The sequence below is a fragment of the Elgaria multicarinata genome, chromosome 7 (assembly GCF_023053635.1).
Source record: "Elgaria multicarinata webbii isolate HBS135686 ecotype San Diego chromosome 7, rElgMul1.1.pri, whole genome shotgun sequence".
Classification (NCBI taxonomy): domain Eukaryota; kingdom Metazoa; phylum Chordata; class Lepidosauria; order Squamata; family Anguidae; genus Elgaria; species Elgaria multicarinata.
The window spans coordinates 48,874,331-48,894,042 of NC_086177.1; the positions used below are offsets into that span (position 1 = coordinate 48,874,331).

The 19,712-nt window shown below is 40.5% G+C and overlaps 1 protein-coding gene across 1 annotated transcript in view; it reads left to right on the forward strand.

Moving 5' to 3' along the window:
* LOC134401088 (cadherin-19-like) overlaps window positions 1–16,717 on the forward strand; it is an 89,953-nt gene extending 73,236 nt beyond the window's left edge. The window contains exons 10-12 of the mRNA XM_063129805.1: window positions 6,272–6,389; window positions 14,473–14,724; window positions 16,224–16,717. Of these exons, the coding sequence (XP_062985875.1) occupies window positions 6,272–6,389; window positions 14,473–14,724; window positions 16,224–16,708 (855 nt within the window). The 3' untranslated portion in view covers window positions 16,709–16,717. The remainder of the gene's footprint in view (window positions 1–6,271; window positions 6,390–14,472; window positions 14,725–16,223) is intronic.
* Window positions 16,718–19,712: the final 2,995 nt, after the last annotated feature.

The window sequence follows — 19,712 nt, forward strand, 5'->3', positions numbered from 1 at the left end:
TAATCTTGCTTTACATGACACAAGACTCAATTTTTGACAGAACACAAGGCATTGAGTTTACCCGTATCTTTCTACATTAAGTCTGTCCTCTCTAATGCATATTTATTTTGGCACCAATACCTGTAATTTGAGGATCATCTATGAATGGACTTTGATGCGGCAATTTACTTATTAAATTGTGAAGTGGGTGAATGTGTATTTTGCACTTTGAGCCAGAGATGGCAACACCACATTTATTTACCCAACATTTAGAATAAAATAAACTATTCAGCAATTACAGTAAAAACTGAAGGCCACTTACTTCACATTAACTCCCTGTAAAATAGTCCTTCCACAAGCTTGAATGCATAACAACTTGAACATAATTCAAGTCAGTTTTTTAATAATAATAATAATAATAATAATAATAATAATAATGGAAAACATTTTGGATGTGAAAATAATATTTCCAAACTGTATGTAGTGAATCATAAATACAAACAAGGCAACAGAAATATTAATAGGATAAAAGAGCTGGACAACATCAGCAAGGATCAGAGGGTTTTATATGCACTTCTAGAGGATGGCAGATTTGATTTTTCTGAATTGTGGCATACACAAGAGAAGGTGATATTTTTATAGGTTCACCTTTCTCTGACATTTCACAAATCTCTTCTGAGATAGAAATAAAATAAAGATAGTTCCTGGCTTTTTTGAAAACAAGCAAGAATACTTTGCAGTTTGATCACTCTGGGCAGTGTTTGTCAATAGTGGTGAGGATGTCTTAAGATTTATTATTGGTGCATCAATGTTGTAGTGAAGAGTGCTCCTGTATATTGTTCCAACTAGTCAGACATGCCTTCTTTCAGCATATTTTATTTCACTCCCCTCTCCTTAGTTTTCCATTCCCAATCCCCCTCCAATGGTCAATCAGCATTCTGTACCCACTGAGCATGCTCAGTTCTCATTGGGCCGGTTTGGGGAGTTTTCCCTTTGCATGCTGTGTATAGATAGATAGTTTTGTATCTCTGTAAAACCTCAAATTGCCACAATCCTACTGATACATTCCTTCCTGAGTGTGGACAGTGCTGTTTCAGCTACATAAGGATCCATACTCAGACAATGGGTTTGCTATTAGTACATAGAATTAATCAGATGACATCAAGCCATTTTGGACCAACAGCCTTTTAAAGGCATCTATGATGACATTAGTGTTCATTCTCTCACAATGAATGTATGAGGAAGAAGCAGGATCGTACTTGGGGGGGGGGTCAAGCCTCTGGCTATAGCCCCCACCCCTTCATTCAGTGGCCTGTCATAAATCACCAGCATTAAACTCAATAAGCAGGAAAGAAAAGTTAACAATCAGTGGTCAAAAGCTGAAGTATCTGTCCAAAGTCAGGTCAACAATACTGGAATCAGGAAAGCATCAAAGCATAGTCAGGGTCCAGTCCAAGATCAGGATAAGGCCAGGCACGATCAATGACCTGGTATGCAAGCAACAAAGAACAATAGTTGCTTCCAGCACTGCTTCTGTGTTCTGGCTAGTCTTTTATGGGGAGTGTGGTGATTGAGGATTGTTGTCAGCTGCATGGGCCTTCAGCTAGCTTCTGCCTGTTCCCGTGAAAGGCCACTCACCAAACACTCCCAGGCTCAGCTGTTCATCCTTTCTGTTTAATCCCTTAAACTGAAGCACTACATGACCTCACTTTCGTCATTAGTGAGAAAGGGGCCATGCAAAGCTACAACCATTACATAGACTTTTTACCCTTAATACCCTTATTATCTTGAGTTTCCTAACATGTGCATCTAGGGCCCTGTTTTCACCAATTCCAAATGTACAGCTGCTGAGAAGTATGGCAGAGTTGTCATTCCCTCCCTCCCCCTCCCTCCCCCCCAAGTTGTCCAGTGTGGGGAAATCCAGCCCTCTTGGGGTTCGAGGGATTTCTCCCCTAGCACCCAGCTCAGCTTCTGTTAGTGAGCCAAACTGTGGGCTCCCCACCAGAAATCACAGGTGCAGTGAATTATTCTCAGGGCCCAAGAGGGGAAAGAACACATTTATGCACAGCAGTGGCGGCATCACTAAATGGCTCCTTTCCCCTCTCAGGTCCCAAGAGGGAAAAGGAGCCATTGGTGCACAGTGGCGGGGTCACTGTGAGGGAGTGTCTCTTTCTCCCTTCCAGGGAGGGGAAGAACCTATTTATGTACAGGGGCGGGGGTGCTCCTTCTCTGTCCTGGGGAGGGAGAAGGAGACGCCTGTGCACAGCAAGTCTGCAAGCTGGGATTGTGCAGTAGCAGCGTAAGTTCTAGCAGGAGAACTCATGTTGGACCTGAAGGCTTCCCTCAGGGCTCTTAAGAGGCAGACCTAGGCTACTTTCAACATGGGCCATGTAACATGGAGGGTGTTTTTAAGACAGGCCTGGCCCAAAACATTTTGTTGCCTGAGTAGAACAGCAATCCCCCATCCAAATCAGATTACCCCATAGTACCCAAGGCTGGTAAAGTTAGGCTGGGCATATGGAAAGGAGAACAGGGCTCCTGTATCTTTACCAGTTGTATAGAAAAGGGAATTTTTGCAGGTGTTAATTGCATGCATGCAGCACCTGGCAAAATTCCCTCTTTATCCCAACAGTTAAAGCTGTAGAAGCCCTGCCTTGTGTGACCAGATATAAAGAGGGCGGGGCTCCTGAAGCTTTAACTGTTAGGATGAAGAGGGAATTTCACAAGGTGCTACCTCCATACAAGTGACACCTGCTGAAATTCCCCTTTCAATACAACTGTTAAAGATGCAGGAGCCCTATCCTCTTTTCCATATGGTCACCCTAGTAATGTTATTTTTGCACCTGAAGAAAAACACAAAAACAAAAATCCATCTCTCCCCTAATGATTTTGAGCCCGTTCATGCCACCCAAAATTTACTGCCTGAAGCACCCATCTCTCTCTCTCCATAATGGTAGGAAAGGCCTTGCTTTAATAACTGAATTTCTATGCTAACACATTTTCTGTGTAAGCAATTAACAGGCAAGCTCCCCAGTTAGTCATCTTCCCTACTGTCTTGTAGATTATTACAGTTTTCAGATTAATGAGCCTTGATATAACACAATTCTTGACAATTAGATTTCAGCACAAACAACAAACCAACAGATGCAGGTTTTCAGAGCAATATCAAACTATGTTACCTTTGCTTTAACATAAAACATGCAGGCAATTTAGACTGTGATTCAGATATAATTAGCACACTGTTGTTATTTTTCAAATTCAGACTATGGCTTACCCAGTGTAGAGGTAGCTGAGAATTTCATTGGGTTCATCTTTTGATTAGAATTTAACACAATTCTCAATTTTTTTCATAAATGGGATGAAAAAGTGATTTAAAAAAAAATCAAATGTGGAAGAGAGCAAAATTGACACTCTAGCAGAGTAATAATAATAATAATAATAATAATAATAATAATAATAATAATGGGCTATTGCTTTTATTAGTAGTAGAAGTAGTATTAAGGATCTTGCTGTATATAAATACTAAATACACTTTTTAACTGGACAGAATTCTACAAGGTACACAGACATGTTTTGATAGATATTGAGCTTGCACCCATTCCCCCCCCCCCAACATGTCTGCAATCTCCACATTTCTGTCCCTTGCACCCCTTTGGTGCCAGGTCTCCCAGCCTATTACCACACCACATTGGCTGGAAAATATGGCCAGCATAGCCCTTCAGAGACTTGACAGGCCCAAATGACTGGCTGGAGGGACACTTCTTCAGAGCCAGGTAATTTGAAAGGGGACATTCCTGGAGATCACCCAGGTGGAGGAGGGTTAAAAGAAATGTCATGAAATAGTTGCAAAACTAAGTTTGTAATCCGAAACATAGTACTGTGTGAGTGAGCCCCATTGACCACAATAGGCCATTTGAATAAACAGAGATAGGTTTGTGTTGATGGATAGCTCAGCTTTCACACATGAAACTTACATTATTTATGATAATGTGTCATCAGTGATCTTATCTCTGCTCACAATTATTTCTCTTGCAAAAGGGAAGAGAGAGAGGCTTCTGTACTGTAAACTGGTTTTCTGATCACAATGCTTATAATGTGGCTCACTATTCAGATGTTACGGCCATGGCTAGACAAGGGGGGTAGTAGGGCGACGATCTTGCGATTTTATGTTTGCGAGATCGTTGCCCTGGTTTACACGCAGTGTACGACATTGCAGCCACAAGTTTTTGTTTTTTAAAGGAGAAGGAGCGCATGATCACTTGTGCCAAAACCATAAGTTGTTTTTTTTTTAAAAAAAAAAAAAACACGTCCCCCACCCTACCCCCAATGGGCACAGAGATCCCGAGGAGCTCTGTGCCCCGTGCCTGGCTCCTCACGGTTACTCGCGAGGAACCAGAATAACGCGCAACACCTGCCCACACATTCTGCAGTCTCGGGATCATCCTGAGTCCATGGAAAAAGCAGGCTAGAAGTGTAGGGTGAGATCTCTGTACAGCGCCATGTACATAGATGGTGCTATATAAATAAATAAATTAATAATAATAATAATAATAATAATAATAATAATAATAATAATCCCGGGGAAAGGGACAGATCATCTCTACCTGCTCCTGAGATCCCCTGAGCATCATGTGAATGCACAGGGACGATCCCGGGGCAATCCCCGGGATATCGCCCCATCTAGCTATGGCCTATGATTATGTTTGTGCTACACAATCAAACAAAAGCTAGAGACTTAGCATGAAAATATATATAGTGGTGTGAAAATGAAAATAGAGGCCAAAGTTTTGGGCAACTGGAGCATTTAGCAACTACACCCCCCACACACACACACATCTTTACATGCTAAAACCCCTTCCTTCCTATTAACAGCCCTCTGCTTTCAAACTGGAAACGAGGTTTCTCTTCATCCCACTCCCACCCCCAAAACTCATGATCGCATTCTGTTCGCACCGAGTGTTATCTGATGCAAAGTTAAGTCAGGGACAGTAACTGCTGCTTAAAAGAGACAGCTGACAACTTGTGGTAGAAAACCTGAGTCAGAGGGCCAGCTGTTGCAATCCTATTAGATTGGTGCAATAACCCAGGGCTGTCATAGATGTAATATCCACAACAGATATTTTTGTCAGGGAGTTGCAGACACTTGCACCTCATCCTGAGCGCTATAACAGCAGATGAAAGAATCAGGCTATTAGCAATGGAAATAAAAATGCATTTCCTTAAAAAGCTCCATTAGCCCGCAGCATCATTGAACTGAACTATGCTTGTGCCATAATCACAAAGAAATTCCTGTGACCGTCTGTGGGCTTCTCTGACCCTGTACTTGGCAAGACTAGATTTTTAAACCCCAAATAATTGGCCATTAAAGAGCACTTTAGAAGACTTACCCTCCTAATGAAAGAAACGAATTGGTATTGCATTGAAATGGAGAGATTATGTTTAACTGAAATAGCAAGATAAAGAACGTTGTCACTGATAACGTATGATTCGCTGAAAAGCATCAACCGATAATGGTAACAAATATTTACTCTTTGCAAGCGGAATGACTGCTCATTATAACAACTGCAGCATGGTTTGTTTCTTTCTCAGATGACAGAATCTATGATTTTTGAATGCGAAGATGCTAATTTTGACTTTTTTCTCATACAAATGACAATCTGGTTCGACATGTTTGGAAATGTGGGCTATTTTGTTTCTTTGAAAACACCACCAAGTGTTCCCATAATCAATCTGTTACAATCTCAAAGAATCAACAATTCAGCACATGAACTTGTCACAATCTTGCGGTCACGGCAACTATAATACATCACTTGAGTGATGCCTATGATGTTTGTGGGCTGGAAGGAAATAGGTTTTTGTATTGAAGGATGTGTTCAAATATAGAATGATATACTTTTCACCTTGGAGAACAAAGGAAGGGCAGAATACTTCCTACATTATTCTTTTCTTTTCTTTTTTCTTTTGCTCTCGAAAACTTTATTTAACCTTTGCATTTCAATTCTAGAAGCCATTTGCATTAGTCCAAGACTTTAGTGCTTATCTCCTTCCAATCAATAGAAAATCAAGTGGCATAATTGTAGGACATTAGAAAATCAACAAGCCCAACAGGATTGTGTTAAGTGATGCGTGTTTGTAGCAGCAGCTAATACATTTCCTGCCCTTCAGAGACAAGGAGGAAAATGGTAACCTTCTTAATTGAATAGAATGGCTTGCATGCAATCGTGGAGCATTGTAACAGGCAACCAGTAGTGTTTGGTGCTAAACATATTGTTTGTCAATGCTTTCTTTCTAGCTCATTCAGATCATCAGTGCAGTGGATAAAGATGATCCTATGGAAGGTCACAATTTTTCCTTCTATTTGCCCAAAGAACTCACAGACAACTCCAGTTTTTTAGTCGAAGATAATCAAAGTAGGTATCAGAATGCTACTTTTGAACTATTATTTTAACAAATTAATGCTTCTGTAATTGTTAGAGTTACTATCTGTTTCAAATGAAGGCTGTGCCAAAAATCTCCTCCCCGGTTTCCAAAAAGAACCCCAACCTTTCCCCAGTTTTCTGCTCTTTTCTTGAGGGACACGAAATTTCCTGATTTTGGTAGGGGGTATCACTTGCTTCATCTTACGAGATGCCTGATATTATCTTCTTGCTTAAAAAAAAAAAAGGCCCACACCATTGGTGTGAGGTTCCCTCCACAGCTTCCAACCAGCTGCACTTCCTAAAATCCCTTGGGAGTGATGGGATGGGATGTTGTCTCACTCCCAAGGCATTTGAGGATTTGCAGTCAGCAGGAAGCTATAGGGAGAGCCTCAAACTGCTTCCTGGTAGATTTGGGTGGCCACTTACAGATTACCAAAAAGGGGAGGGGAAAGCACAACAATTTGCATATAACATTTGCCTATGTAAATTGATATGTATAGGTGCAAATTTAGAAATAGCTATAATTTAAGTAGAAATTCAATATATCTCACCATAATGGAGATGGCTGACTCGGGAACCCGTTTGCCTGTCCAGGTGCTAACCAGATTCTTTGATTTTAAACCAAGATTTGGACTGCACACCTCTTCAAGTAGAGAACAGCTTCAAATGAGCAAAGTGGAGCTTGATATGTTTTCCTAGGCTTAGCTAGACTTGGTTTTGGTTCTCGCTGCTGTGACCAACTCAATCTGCAAAGTGTGGGGCCAGTTCACAGGGGAGAGGGGAGGTTGGATGTCTCTGCAATTTGAACAAATGTCTGGGCAATTTGTGCAAATTATGGCTGAATTAGAGGAAATTACGGTCGAATTTGCACAATTTACAGCGAGATTTGTGCAATTTGCACAAATTTGGCCATGAATTGCAGAACCTCTCGACCCCCCCCTACAAATTTCTCCAAGCTTTCCAGAGTTTGTGAAACATCCCGCAGCTTCATTCACAGATGCGAAGTGATTCGTTTACACTGCGAAACTCCGTTGAGCCAAAATAAACCTGGCTTTTCTAGCAACAGACACCCCTGCTTCAAATAGAAGACTGTCCTACGCCTATCTCATCAACATGGAGGACTCTTTCTGCTTGCCTTTTTTCTTGTTACTATTTTTCTGTCAGCGCTAAATTTGGCAGTGGTGAGGAGGGCTGCACGACTGCCGTGGGCGGGTTGCATTTCAGCAGGTGTTATTTGTATGTATGCAGCACCTAGTGAAATCCCCTCTTCATCACAACAGTCAAAGCTTCACGAGCTCTGCCAGCTTTTGTATCTGGTTGGCTCCTGCAGCTTTAACTGTTGTGATGAAGAGGGAAATTCACCAGGTGCTGCATGCCTACAAACAACACCTGCTGAAATTCCCTTTTCTATACAATTGTTAAATGTACCCTATGCTATTGCCATGCATCCTTGTTCACACGCTCATATGAACTTGCATGTATACACATGTAACAACAAATGCAGGGTTTACCAAACAAAATGGGGAATGCATTATATGCAGATGCATTATAAAAGAGAAGGGAGAAAAAACCCTCCTTAGTATACTAATTCTAATAAGTCTGAGGCCTTAGCTAGACCTAAGGATTATCCCGTGATCATCCCGGGGTCATCCCTGTTCATGTAAATGACATATAGGGGATCCCGGGACGATCCCAGGATAAACCTTAGGTCGAGCTAAGGCCTCAGTTAGATAAAGATAAAAAATTGGGGAAATTGCTCTGTTCCCACCCATTGCTGGCATGAGGCCCTTTACATAGTACCCCAAGGGGATACAAAACTCAATAGGAAAAAATGTTCCACACCCCTTCTTCTTCTTTTTCTTTTTTTTAAAAAAAGACTTATGGTGGATAGTTTTGTCAACAGCTGTTAGCTGTGATAGCTAACTAGAACTAGCTACAAACTAAAACTTCTGAATACCAAATGCTGAGGAAACATGGGTGGCCTGTTGCATTCATTCTCTATGTGTAGCTTTTCTGGATACATGTGTGAATGGCTATTGTTCAAAGCAGGAGACTGATCTTGGTGGAACACCTCACAGGGCACTAAGTTCTTAAGCATAATTGGCAGATTCTTGTTTCACCATTCTTTTATGGATCTACAGTAATAGTAGTCTATTTTTAAAAAACAAACAAACCCTCAGAACATAATCACAAAAGCCTATTTTATCTCTTAGTAATTGCTTTCTAAATATGGCAGATTGTAGTAGTAATAACTTTCCCATTATCTGTTAAACTGCCAAAAGCTGTGTAATATTAGAAAAGAGAACGGAAGGGCAGGTTTTTAAATGAAACCAAGATTTAATATTAATAAAAGCGCATACTTTTATTGAGTTCTGCTAAAACAAAGTTAAAGACAACGGCATAGTTCACAATTATTTAACTTTGTTTTGTGTGCCCCATTACACTGTTTGCATCGATATGCTGATGACATCATATGAATGACTTTTCTGTGCTGCAGTGTTATGCAGCATTCGTATTGATCCCAGAGGCTGAGAAAGAATCGTATAGGGGGACACCAATCGAAAGTAATCTGAAGGGAAAACCTAAGTTCAACAGCTGATGAAATTGCAGGAAAGAAGACCACTTAAAGGCAGCCTTCTGAGACTTAGAAGAAGAGCTGTTTCAAATTCAACTAAAGTATACATCGCTCATATTGACTTTGCTAATTATATGAATGTTCTGGCTAGGTGAATAAATCAATACAGCTAACTTTTGGAAAGTTCACTGTATTCTGAATAGAAAGTTTCTTGGTTCAGACTTCAAATGTACATAGCATGGCCCATAATAATGCATGACCCTAAGCTAGCCACTCTCCCTCAGCCTCATACCCAACTCAACCAATTATGAAGATATTACTGAGCTATCTTACAGAGTTATTGTTAGAACTGGCTTCACCTGGCACCACAGATAGACAGGTTCACTTCCTGGGAGTCGGAACCTGCTGTGTGGAGCAGATTGTTCCCCCTAAACTTTTGGAAGGAGAGGAATGTGCAGTGTTTAATAAATAAAAGCCTGCTAGTGCTAGAGACCAACTAAGTGGGAGCTAAGTAGCAGAGGGAAGCAAATGAATCCTCACTGGGCTCATCTACACCAAGCAGGATATTCCACTATGAAAGCAGATTACAAAAGGCAAGAGCCACACTACTGCTTTATAGCAGTATTGAAGTGTACTGACAACTGTTGGGGCCCATTGGCACATGCCATATACCGCTTTCATACCACTTTCATGGTGTCATATCCTGTTTGGTGTAGATGTGTCATGGGACCCGACAGTTGTCAGTGCACTTCAGTACCACTATAAAGCAGTAGTGTAGATCCTGTAGTGCACTTCAATACTGCTATAAAGCAGTAGTGTGGCTCCTGCCTTTTATATACTGCTTTCATACCACTTTCATAGTGGAATATCCTCCTTGGTGTAGGTGAGCCCACTATCTTCTCCACCCATGCAATCTTGCCACAGCTTTGCAAGAAAAGCTTTGCTTTTCTGGGACTTAGATCCACATGTGTGGATCAATTCTGCCCCCTTCCATTTGGAAGAGGACCGTTGTTTGGCATTTTAGGAGTAAAAGACAATGGGTGCCTTGAGGGACACAGCTTGAGGAGCTTGCTACCTGCTCTATCTGCTTTGGCAAGATGCAAGACTAAGGACAGAAATTATTGCAGTTAAAAGATCAATTGTAGGCAACAGGAAATGTGTTTACAGACTGAGGCCATAGCTAGACCTAAGGTTTATCCCTGGATCGTCCAGGGGTCAAACCTGTTCATCTAGGTGACACACAGGGGATCCAGTGCTCAGGCAGGGGCGAACCCTGGATGATCCCAGGATAAACCTTAGGTCTAGCTGTGGCCCAAGATGACTTTGTCATTAACGATGCAGCCCTATGCCTGTCCACTCCGAAGTGAGCCCTTTTAAAATTAATGACACTAACTCCCAAGTAGTGCATATAAGACTGCAGCCTAAGAGACTGGTTTCTTTTGGAAATAAGCAGCTGGAGCAAGAATGGATTTAATCTTGTATCTCATTGTTGGTTTTAAACTCAGTGTTAAGTATCATTATTTGAAACTTCTTTTGGAGACTAAGTGATAAATTAATGAATGAAGTCTACTAATAATCTAATAGATAGAGGGAAATGTTAAATAGGGTAGAGAAGATAGATATATATATATATATATCAATCAATCACCAGGAATAAACTATATATTGTTGCTTATTAAGAAAAAGATTAATATTTGTATATCAAAAAAGCTATCAAGGTCCTTCAATTAGTTAGTTCATTTTAGACTAGCAGAAGTACCTGGCTTCTCACAGGTTGGAATTGTATTTAGGTTGATACAGAAAAGCCTTCCAGCAACCTTAGTCCTAATCTACACCAAGCAAAATATAGCATTATGAAAGCAGTATGAAAGTGGTATATGGCATATGTCAATGAGCCCCAACAGTTGTCAGTGCACTTCAATACTGCTATAAAGCAATAGTGTGGCTCCTGCCTTTTATATACTGCTTTCATACTACTTTCATAGCTGTCAGAGTTGGACACATTGTGTCTGGCTCAGCTAAGTGAAGACATGTCTACTAGCACCTCTAGGCATGGCCTCTGCCATGGTCTACCCCATAGCCCCCTGAGGAAGTGGTTTGTCCACTCCATCCCCCTTTAGATGACTTGCCCCATAGCATAGGGGAGGGGGCAGGCCTGTAACTCAGCCTGGCTTCAAACAGTACTTGTATTTCAACATTTTTTTTCAATATTAGCTAACTAATATCTCACTAAATACCATCCCTGGCAGCTCCCACCTCCAGTTCAACTAATCCTCCCTCTCCCTCTCCCTCTCCCTCTCCCTCTCCCTCTCCCTCTCCCTCTCTGGCTGGGTTTGGACAACATGATAATTGTGTCATGGGGGGGACACAACACACGCACTACTGAGAGTATGCTCCCGCCCTCCATCGAGTGCACTATTCCATTGGCCATAGAGTTCTCTGGCAGGAGTGGCTGAAAACAGCCTGGCTGCTCCTAGACAGCTGGCAGAATTCACAATGGCTGATTGGATGCGGCCAGGAAGACTGAGGGAGGAGGGAGGTTGGAACATGGGCAGCCCGGAAGGACGCTGGGACTTTCAGCCGCATGACAGGGGACAACATGTCGTGTGGGGGGGACCCCCCATTAATGCATGGTGAGTGTGCTATTTTATACCCTCCTGTGCCTAATGTGTCATCCGAACTCAGCCTCTCTCTCTCCCATCCAAAACTCTAACTGCCTCAGCAGCTACTAACTAACTAACACTAACTCCACCCATTATTGTATTCTGCTCACCACCATTGGTATGTTTCATCCTTTTCCCTCAGTCTCTTTCCCTTTCTTGATTGAGTTGTTCCATTTAGTACTTTCTATACAGCAACCCCTTAGTCTGCATGGCAAGTTTCAGGTGTCTAGGTTTCATGGTCTTGCACAACATATAAACAAACAGTTCCATTGAAGCAGTAACCTTTTAAAAAATTAATTGGCTACCATTTTGTTTCAAGATGGGAGACAAAATGTTCATGATGCCTAAAAACCATCCCGGATAGTAGAACAAAACCTGAAAGTTTTGTAACAATTGGATGTACAGTTTTCGAGTCCATTAAGGACATACAGACAAACATTTCCTTTTATTTATACAAATTTATTGAATTTATTGATTATACGGTTTAATAATTTATTGATTTATACTGTTTATATTGATATCTATCCCTTATGAATTTGAGTAAAAGTTAAACTATACTGCATTTTATTGAAAAAATGGAATGGGACAGGATGGGCTCTAAAGATCCTGATCTTCAGGAGAGAGAAGAATCTGGAGGAGCTTATCTGCCTATAGACGCAATTTATTTTGTTTTTATTTTTATTTATTAAAACATTTTATCCTGCCCTATATCACTAGGATCTCACGGCAGCATACAAATAAAATTATATAATAATATAAAACAATACATATACACAGCTAAAAACAAATTAAACCATTAATCCAGCTAAACCCAGTATAGACTTTCAAAGCAGTAAAACCAATTAAAACAGTTAAAACACTGTGCAAGCTTGGTGAATTCAGCCCTCATAGGCTTTGTTAAAAAAAGCAATGTCTTTACATGGTGCTGGAATAAAGTCAGCATTGGCACCAGTCCGGCCTCCAAGGGGAAGGCATTCCACAGTCGGGGCGCCACAACAGAGAAAGCCCTCTCCCACCATAGCGATGAAACAATTTTAACTAGGGAATTATCTTCTTTTCAAAGAAATTTGCAGCTAAACCCAGAAAAAAGGCAAGCTAGACATGTGGTACTAGTAAAATAAAATGCCAGAGAGGTGAAAAGAGAAGTCAGGAAGGATATAAGAATGGAAGAAACTATGGACACCATCTCAGAGAAAGTCACAAAAGCAGAGAATCAAAATATCAGTACAAGAAGCTGTGTTAAAGCTTCAACAGAAAAGAAAATGATTAGGGATTTAAAGGCGAATGAGGAGGAATTAGAAATAAATTTTGATTACAACAAAGAAACTATGGAAATACTGTCTAATGATCCTAGAAAACATAATCTTAGATTTAAAGGTATTGATTAGTTGATTAGTAGTTTCATTCGAAGACAATTTTGGCTGCAATCCTATATCCACTTACTTGAGAATAAGCATCACTGAACTCAATGAGACTTATTTCTGAGTAGATTTGTATAAGTTGGCACTGTCAGTGACTTATTTACAACTGGATTTGTGATCACTGCTGGACTAGAAACTACAAGATTCTTACAGCTCAATTTCTGGTTATAAAGTAAACAAACATAAGTCTCAAATATTCAGATGTGTTGTGAAGTATATTCTGACAGTGGGTTTACTTGGCTTAAAAAGGGTAAGTTCAGATATATGACAGGTTGAATCTCTGCTGGTTTATATCAGGTTAGGAAATTGAGCAATTAATAAAAATAAAGAACTTGAATGATGATTCAGTAAAAACTAATGTGGCATGCTAAAATCCCATCTGTTAAAATGGCAATTCTCTCTAAATTCTTGTTTTTATTTATGGATTTATCTTCATTTGTGGATTATAAAGTGATATTAGGGATAAGTGAATCTGTCAATTTTGCCTTCCTCCACATTCCATTTTCTAAAATCTCAAGTTCTTTCTCTCCCAATCCTTCACTGAGCTGCATTTGCGTAAAAATAGCAGCTTGAGCTTTTTCCTAAAAGGTGATTTGTGCAAATGGTGGCTGTAAAGCAATCATTTATGCAAGATTAAAGTTGTAGGTCCATTTACAACTGTAATCTTGCATAAATGCCCCTTTATGACCACCATTTGTGCAAATGAGCCTTTATGAAAAAGGACAAGCTGCCATTTTTACACCAATGGCAGCTCAGTGAGGGATCAGGCAACTGTGCCCTTGCCCAACTCAGCACGTGCTGAGTTGGGCAAGCACAAGGATCTGAGAACTGGCACCCAGGGGGCTGAGCCAGCGATTTTTCACCGGGCCTCGAGCCCCAAATGGATGCCCGGAACATCCCTAGGCTTGCAACTAGATGTCTGGGAAATTGGAACTTATTAAAATTTAGCTGCTGCAAACAAGAATTTCTGCTTCTGCAAACAAGAAGTAACATACAAAGCACATCATGAGGGCCTTCTGCTATATATATTCACCTTTTCAAGGACTAACCAGCCTTCTTACTGCATTAATGTGCACTGATGCTAAGGGCCATAGATGATACTAAGGGCCATCGATTGTCCTTTCTTTTCTTTCAGTGCTCTTCCTTGCCTTTCAGAAGCCATTTCTGCCATACACCTATGCCATAGGTCCTTTTGGGGTTGAGAATGCCAATGTCTGCAGCTAAGCCAGTACAGATAGTGTGGGAACTTGCATTTTTAGCTCATAGGTAATGTTGTCCACTTGCACGGCATTGAGATCTGTATTGTGAAACACAGTAACAGTATAAAACAGACTGAAGATGAATGAGTAGATTATTTAGTTGAAGAATCCCATAGATGGTGAATGCAACAGATTTGTTTTGTTTTTTGTCTTTAGATAACACAGCCAGAATTGTTACCACAAGAAATGGCTTCCACCATCGAGACCAGTTTCTTTTTGCCTTGCCAATCCTCATTGCAGACGATGGAGTCCCACCCCTCACCAGCACAAGCACCCTAACGGTCACCGTGTGTGACTGTGATGAAGAAGTTAACCTGGTGTCATGCAGATATGGAGCCATCCTGTTTTCAATGGGCATCAGTCTACAAGCTTTAGTTGCTGTGGTGGCTTGTATACTAATAATATTGGGTAAGAAGAAAGGTGTTGTTGTCGCTTTTCATTTCATGCAACATATATTAGAGGGTGTGCAAAGTGGATCTTCTCTGCCTCAAAACTCAAGCCAGAGCTCCACTGAGGCGATTCTCTGCCCTGATTTTGGAGTGGCTCCCCTTATTCTGCCCCATCAGATTACCCGTTGGAGAACAGCCGGTTTTCAGAGAACTGCTCTAGTCAATTTAAACTAATCAAATGCTTACAGCTCCCTCATTTTTAAAGATAAAGAGATGCAACTTGGCATGGTGATAGCTTTTAAAGAGGGCTTTAGCCATGCCAAGACTGAATCAGATCCATTCATGCTTTGAGTTTTAGGAGTTTTTAAAATGGAAATTAACACCTGAAAAACAGTCAGAGAATTTCAGAGATGTTAGAAGCTCCGATTGGGCAGGTCTCTGCTCTGATATTAATCGATGGGATTGGAAGTAGCCAATCTCCACTCTGGAGGATCAAATCCTCTGCAGATGTTCATGGTTACCATATAATTCCGGGGCAGAGAGTACACCCCTAACATATATCACCATAGCCTTTTTGTTGCACTCATGCCATGTTCACATTTCTATTTTAACTATAAGATAACACGTCACTATACTGTCTGGCATAGTCTGATCATAAGGCCAATCTTTCTTTATCTCTGGTTGTTCACTGACTTAATGTACCCAGGCCTGGTCCAAGGCAGGTTGATGCCTGAAGCAAGCACCTTCCGCCTCTGCAACCACTACTACTGCTACCGCTGCCTACCCTCCCACCAGATTTGCTGGCAGATAACTCAGCCGGCTGCTCCCACCTGTTCCTTCACTACATTTTTTTTTTTTTTGGTACACATATGCATGACCCGCCTTTCCACATCTCCCAGAACTCTCAAGTATCACAAAATACAAAATATTATGTATTTTATATTTGCTGTTGTTCCCCACCTCGATCAGAATGGAGAGGCGGGTAAGAAATAAATTTATTATTATTATTAAAACATATGAGACGAGGTGTGAGAGACTCTCCTGCCTCATCCCAGAAGTATCACAACACTTCAGCCAGCCTCATGCAGGTGCCCCATGTCTGTTGCACAAGCAGGCAGGGAAGTGAGCAGTCAGCTGGCAGCTACTTAGTCTTGCTGGTGACCTACATGGTCAGCTCGCTATCCAGCCATGCAGGTGGCCAGCTGGAATACGAAGCAGGCCCTAGGAGGGGAAGAGCAATTCGCCGCTCTTCCCACATTCTGCTGCCTGACGTGCCTGCATCAGGCTGCTTCATGGTAGGACTGGCTTTAACTTTAGTTTCCCTTTTCCTGTGTTTCTTGTCTCCAGAGTCACTTCTTCCTCTTTTTTATATACTTGCACTTTCTAAAGGCTTCAAACCTTGGTCAAGCGTTCTAATTGTATTTCATGGATATTAATTTGCAGCAGCATTAGTATCTGCAAATTTGACACTTTGGGAAGTTCTAAATCTATTCCCTTTTTCATTCATTTGCTGACCAGTGTTCGTTCTGGCTATCGTGGCCTTGAAGCATGAGACGAAGCCACCTCTGTTTCATGAGAAAGGAGAAGCATTCAGAGAAAATGTTGTGAAGTATGACGATGAAGGAGGTGGAGAGCAGGACACTGAGGCATTCGATATTTCAGCACTGAGGAACCAAACTGTCCTAAGAGAGCACAAGCCTCGAAGAAACATCACAACACAGATCCAGAGCCTTTACAGGCAATCTCTGCAGGTCGGTCCTGAGAGTGCCGTGTTCCGGGAATTCATTTCACAAAAGCTAGAAGAAGCCAACTGTGATCCAGATGTTCCCCCATATGATTCCCTTCAGATGTATGCTTTTGAAGGAACTGGGTCAACTGCTGGCTCTCTTAGCTCTCTGGGATCAAGTTCACCCGATCCGGATGAAAAATTTGATTACCTTCTTGAACTGGGGTCCCACTTTAAGCAAGCAGGAAGTTTTCATGGCACTGCAAAAAAGGTCTAAATTTTAGGAAAAGCTTGTGCTCACATGATGGGAAAGATCCAGTACCCATTACTGAGGCAATAGCTAGCTTCCAAAGAGAATGTAGCTCTCAGTGTATGAAAGTAGAAAATCTGAACACAGTGAAACAGAGGACAAGGACAAGCAATTTTGAAATACGGCACACATTCTATTATTTAAACTGTATGGTTTGCCGGAAATGCAGTGGTTTAACTGCAACAAGTTACACAACTCATGTTGGAATAAGAGGTCATTCACCCATGCTGCTGGAAGTAAATGTTGAGATAAGAATGTAGTGGGTTTGTGTACCTGTTGCTAAGGCATCATTTTCTGTGTCTTACCACGGATGGGGATATTGAATTTAAAAATTATGTCCTTAGTAAAATGCAGATCTCAGATCACTGGCAGAGGCAATTTTTAGAAAAAGAAAATCTGTATTATAAGATGCATCAAAAAACCAAGATTCCTGTAAATATTATGCACAGTGTAAGCTTTCATATTATTTATACATCCGTGTTGATTACAAATCAATAATCACAGTTATATTCTAATATATATTGCTTGCAGAAATTCAGTTGTATGAAATTCACGTATATATTTTGGGTGTTTGGGTGAATGGAGATTCACCATGCATTTGTCTAATCCCATTGTAAAGCCATTTTAAAGGCTCCTGACCAGCCCAAGCTGAAAGTAAACCTCTTCAGAAAAGGGGTGTGTGGGATCCCCAGCCTTCGAACAGAAGACATGGGGCATCCTGGGGACTCCCATTGCAGCAATGCCTTGCCCAAGAACCTCTTTTTGGCCCCATCATGGTTCTTGACTCTCCACTCCCTCATCACAAATTTCTCTGGAACACTGGAGGCAAAGGACCAAGTGAGACCTATCTCTTATTTGAATGAAATGAAAAAAACTGTGCAAATGAATGTGGGAAATAAGCCAAGATAGATTTATAATTTGTTTTCAGGGAACCTGGGAAATTGCAAAAAAAAAAAAGTTTATTCTATCCTAGTTTATTCAGTAGGAAGGGTCTACTTGGAAGCAAAGATCTACTCTTGAGAATGAATCATAGAATCAAAGAATAGTAGAGTTGGAAGGGGCCTATAAGGCCATCGAGTCCAACCCCCTGCTCAATGCAGGAAGACCTGATAATAACCTACGAAGAAGCAGATCCAGCTGCAACTTGTAAAACAGCCTTCAGTCTTCTCCCAAACCTTTGTTGAGTTAACATCTCGCATTAAGCTCTGTTCTCAGGTCAGCTGTCGAAATTGGGGGCCATCAGTACATCTTACGGTAGTGAATTACACAATTTAACTATGTGCTGTATGAAGTACTTCCTTTTGTCGGTCCTGAATTTTCAACCATTTAACTTCATTGGATGTTCTCAGGAACTTGTATTATGACATAATTTTAAACACATTCATCATGTCCCCCATTACTCATCTATTTTTCTAAGCTAAAAAGCCCCAAACATCGTAGTCTTTTATCATAGAGGAGCTGCTCCTGCCCTTGATTATTTTGGTTGTCCTTTTCTGAATATTTTCCAGATTTACAATATCTTTTTAAGATGTGGTGACCAGAACTGTATACTGCATTTCAACGATGGTTGCATCATAGATTTGTATAAAGCAATATGATACTGGCGGTTTTATTTTTTTATTCCTTTCCTAATGAACGTTGAATTTGGTTTTTTCATAGCAGCTCCACATTTGGTCAACATTTCCATTGAGCTATCCACCACAATCCCAAGATCACTTTCCTGGTCAGTCACTGCCAACTCAAATCCCATCAGAGTATAGATGAAGTTAGCATTTTTTGCCCCAGTATGGATCATTTATCGCTTACACTGAACCACGTTGCCATTTCCCCCCCCCTCAGTTTGGAGAGATCCTTTAGGAGCTCTTCACAAACTGTTTGGCCACCTCACTGCTCACCCCAATCCCACATCATTTATGAACAGGCTAAAATGCACTAATCCCAATACAGATCATTGGGACACCTTGAGGTTTACATCCCTTCGCTGGAAGAACTGTCCAGTTATTCCTACCCTCTGTTTCCTATTCTTTAACCAGTTACTGATCCATAAGAAAACCTTTCCTGTTATTCCATGATGGCTAAGTTTGCTCTGGAGTCATTGGTTAGATATTCTGTCAAAAGTATTACTTGGACAAAAGTCCAAATAAACAGTGTTTAATAGATCATCCCTATCCACATGTTTGCTTATACTCTCAAAGAGCTCTAAAAGATTAATGAGATAGGGCATGCCTTTACAGAAGTCATGTTGATTCTTCTTCAGCAGGACTTGTCCTTCTATATGACAAATCCCTGAATCACTCATGATAGCCATTTTCTTTTCCACAGTTGTCCAGGGCTTTTTTTCTATATTTGAATATTTGCTCAAATCCAGATGTGTACATCATTTGAGATTTGACTGTTGTTTATGTGCTACATATAGTTTAAAATTGAAATGAAAGTATTTATTTTCAAAAAAATCTTATTCAAATTAATGTAATTCATTAATGTTAAAACATGGATTTCTGTAATAGCCAACACTTACTCACAGTCAAGTGTGACTTTTTATTAAACTATTTAGAAATGTGTTAAACTCCCAATTAATTTTCTCATTGACAAAATCTGAGAAAGAATAAAACTTGATCAGATTCAAGTATGAATCAATACTCAAGTTAAATATGATAATCAACCATTTTACATAAACCCAAATACCATTCACATCTGGGCATTTTCCCTTTTATTAAGAGCTTAAAAGATGACTGATTTCCCAGCACAGATTTTTTTTTATTATGGATTATAAAATTAGCTGCTGCACTCAATTTTATTGTCACTGTATTAAAGATCTTTAAAGTGCTAAGCTGGTGGACATAAAACTTTATGTATAACATTAGATAATATGATAATAAAACACTTTAATGTTAATCCAGCTCTTCAGAAAATGATCCCATTCCATTTCATCTCTTAGGAATTGTGTTGCGCTTCCAAATTAAATTTCCCT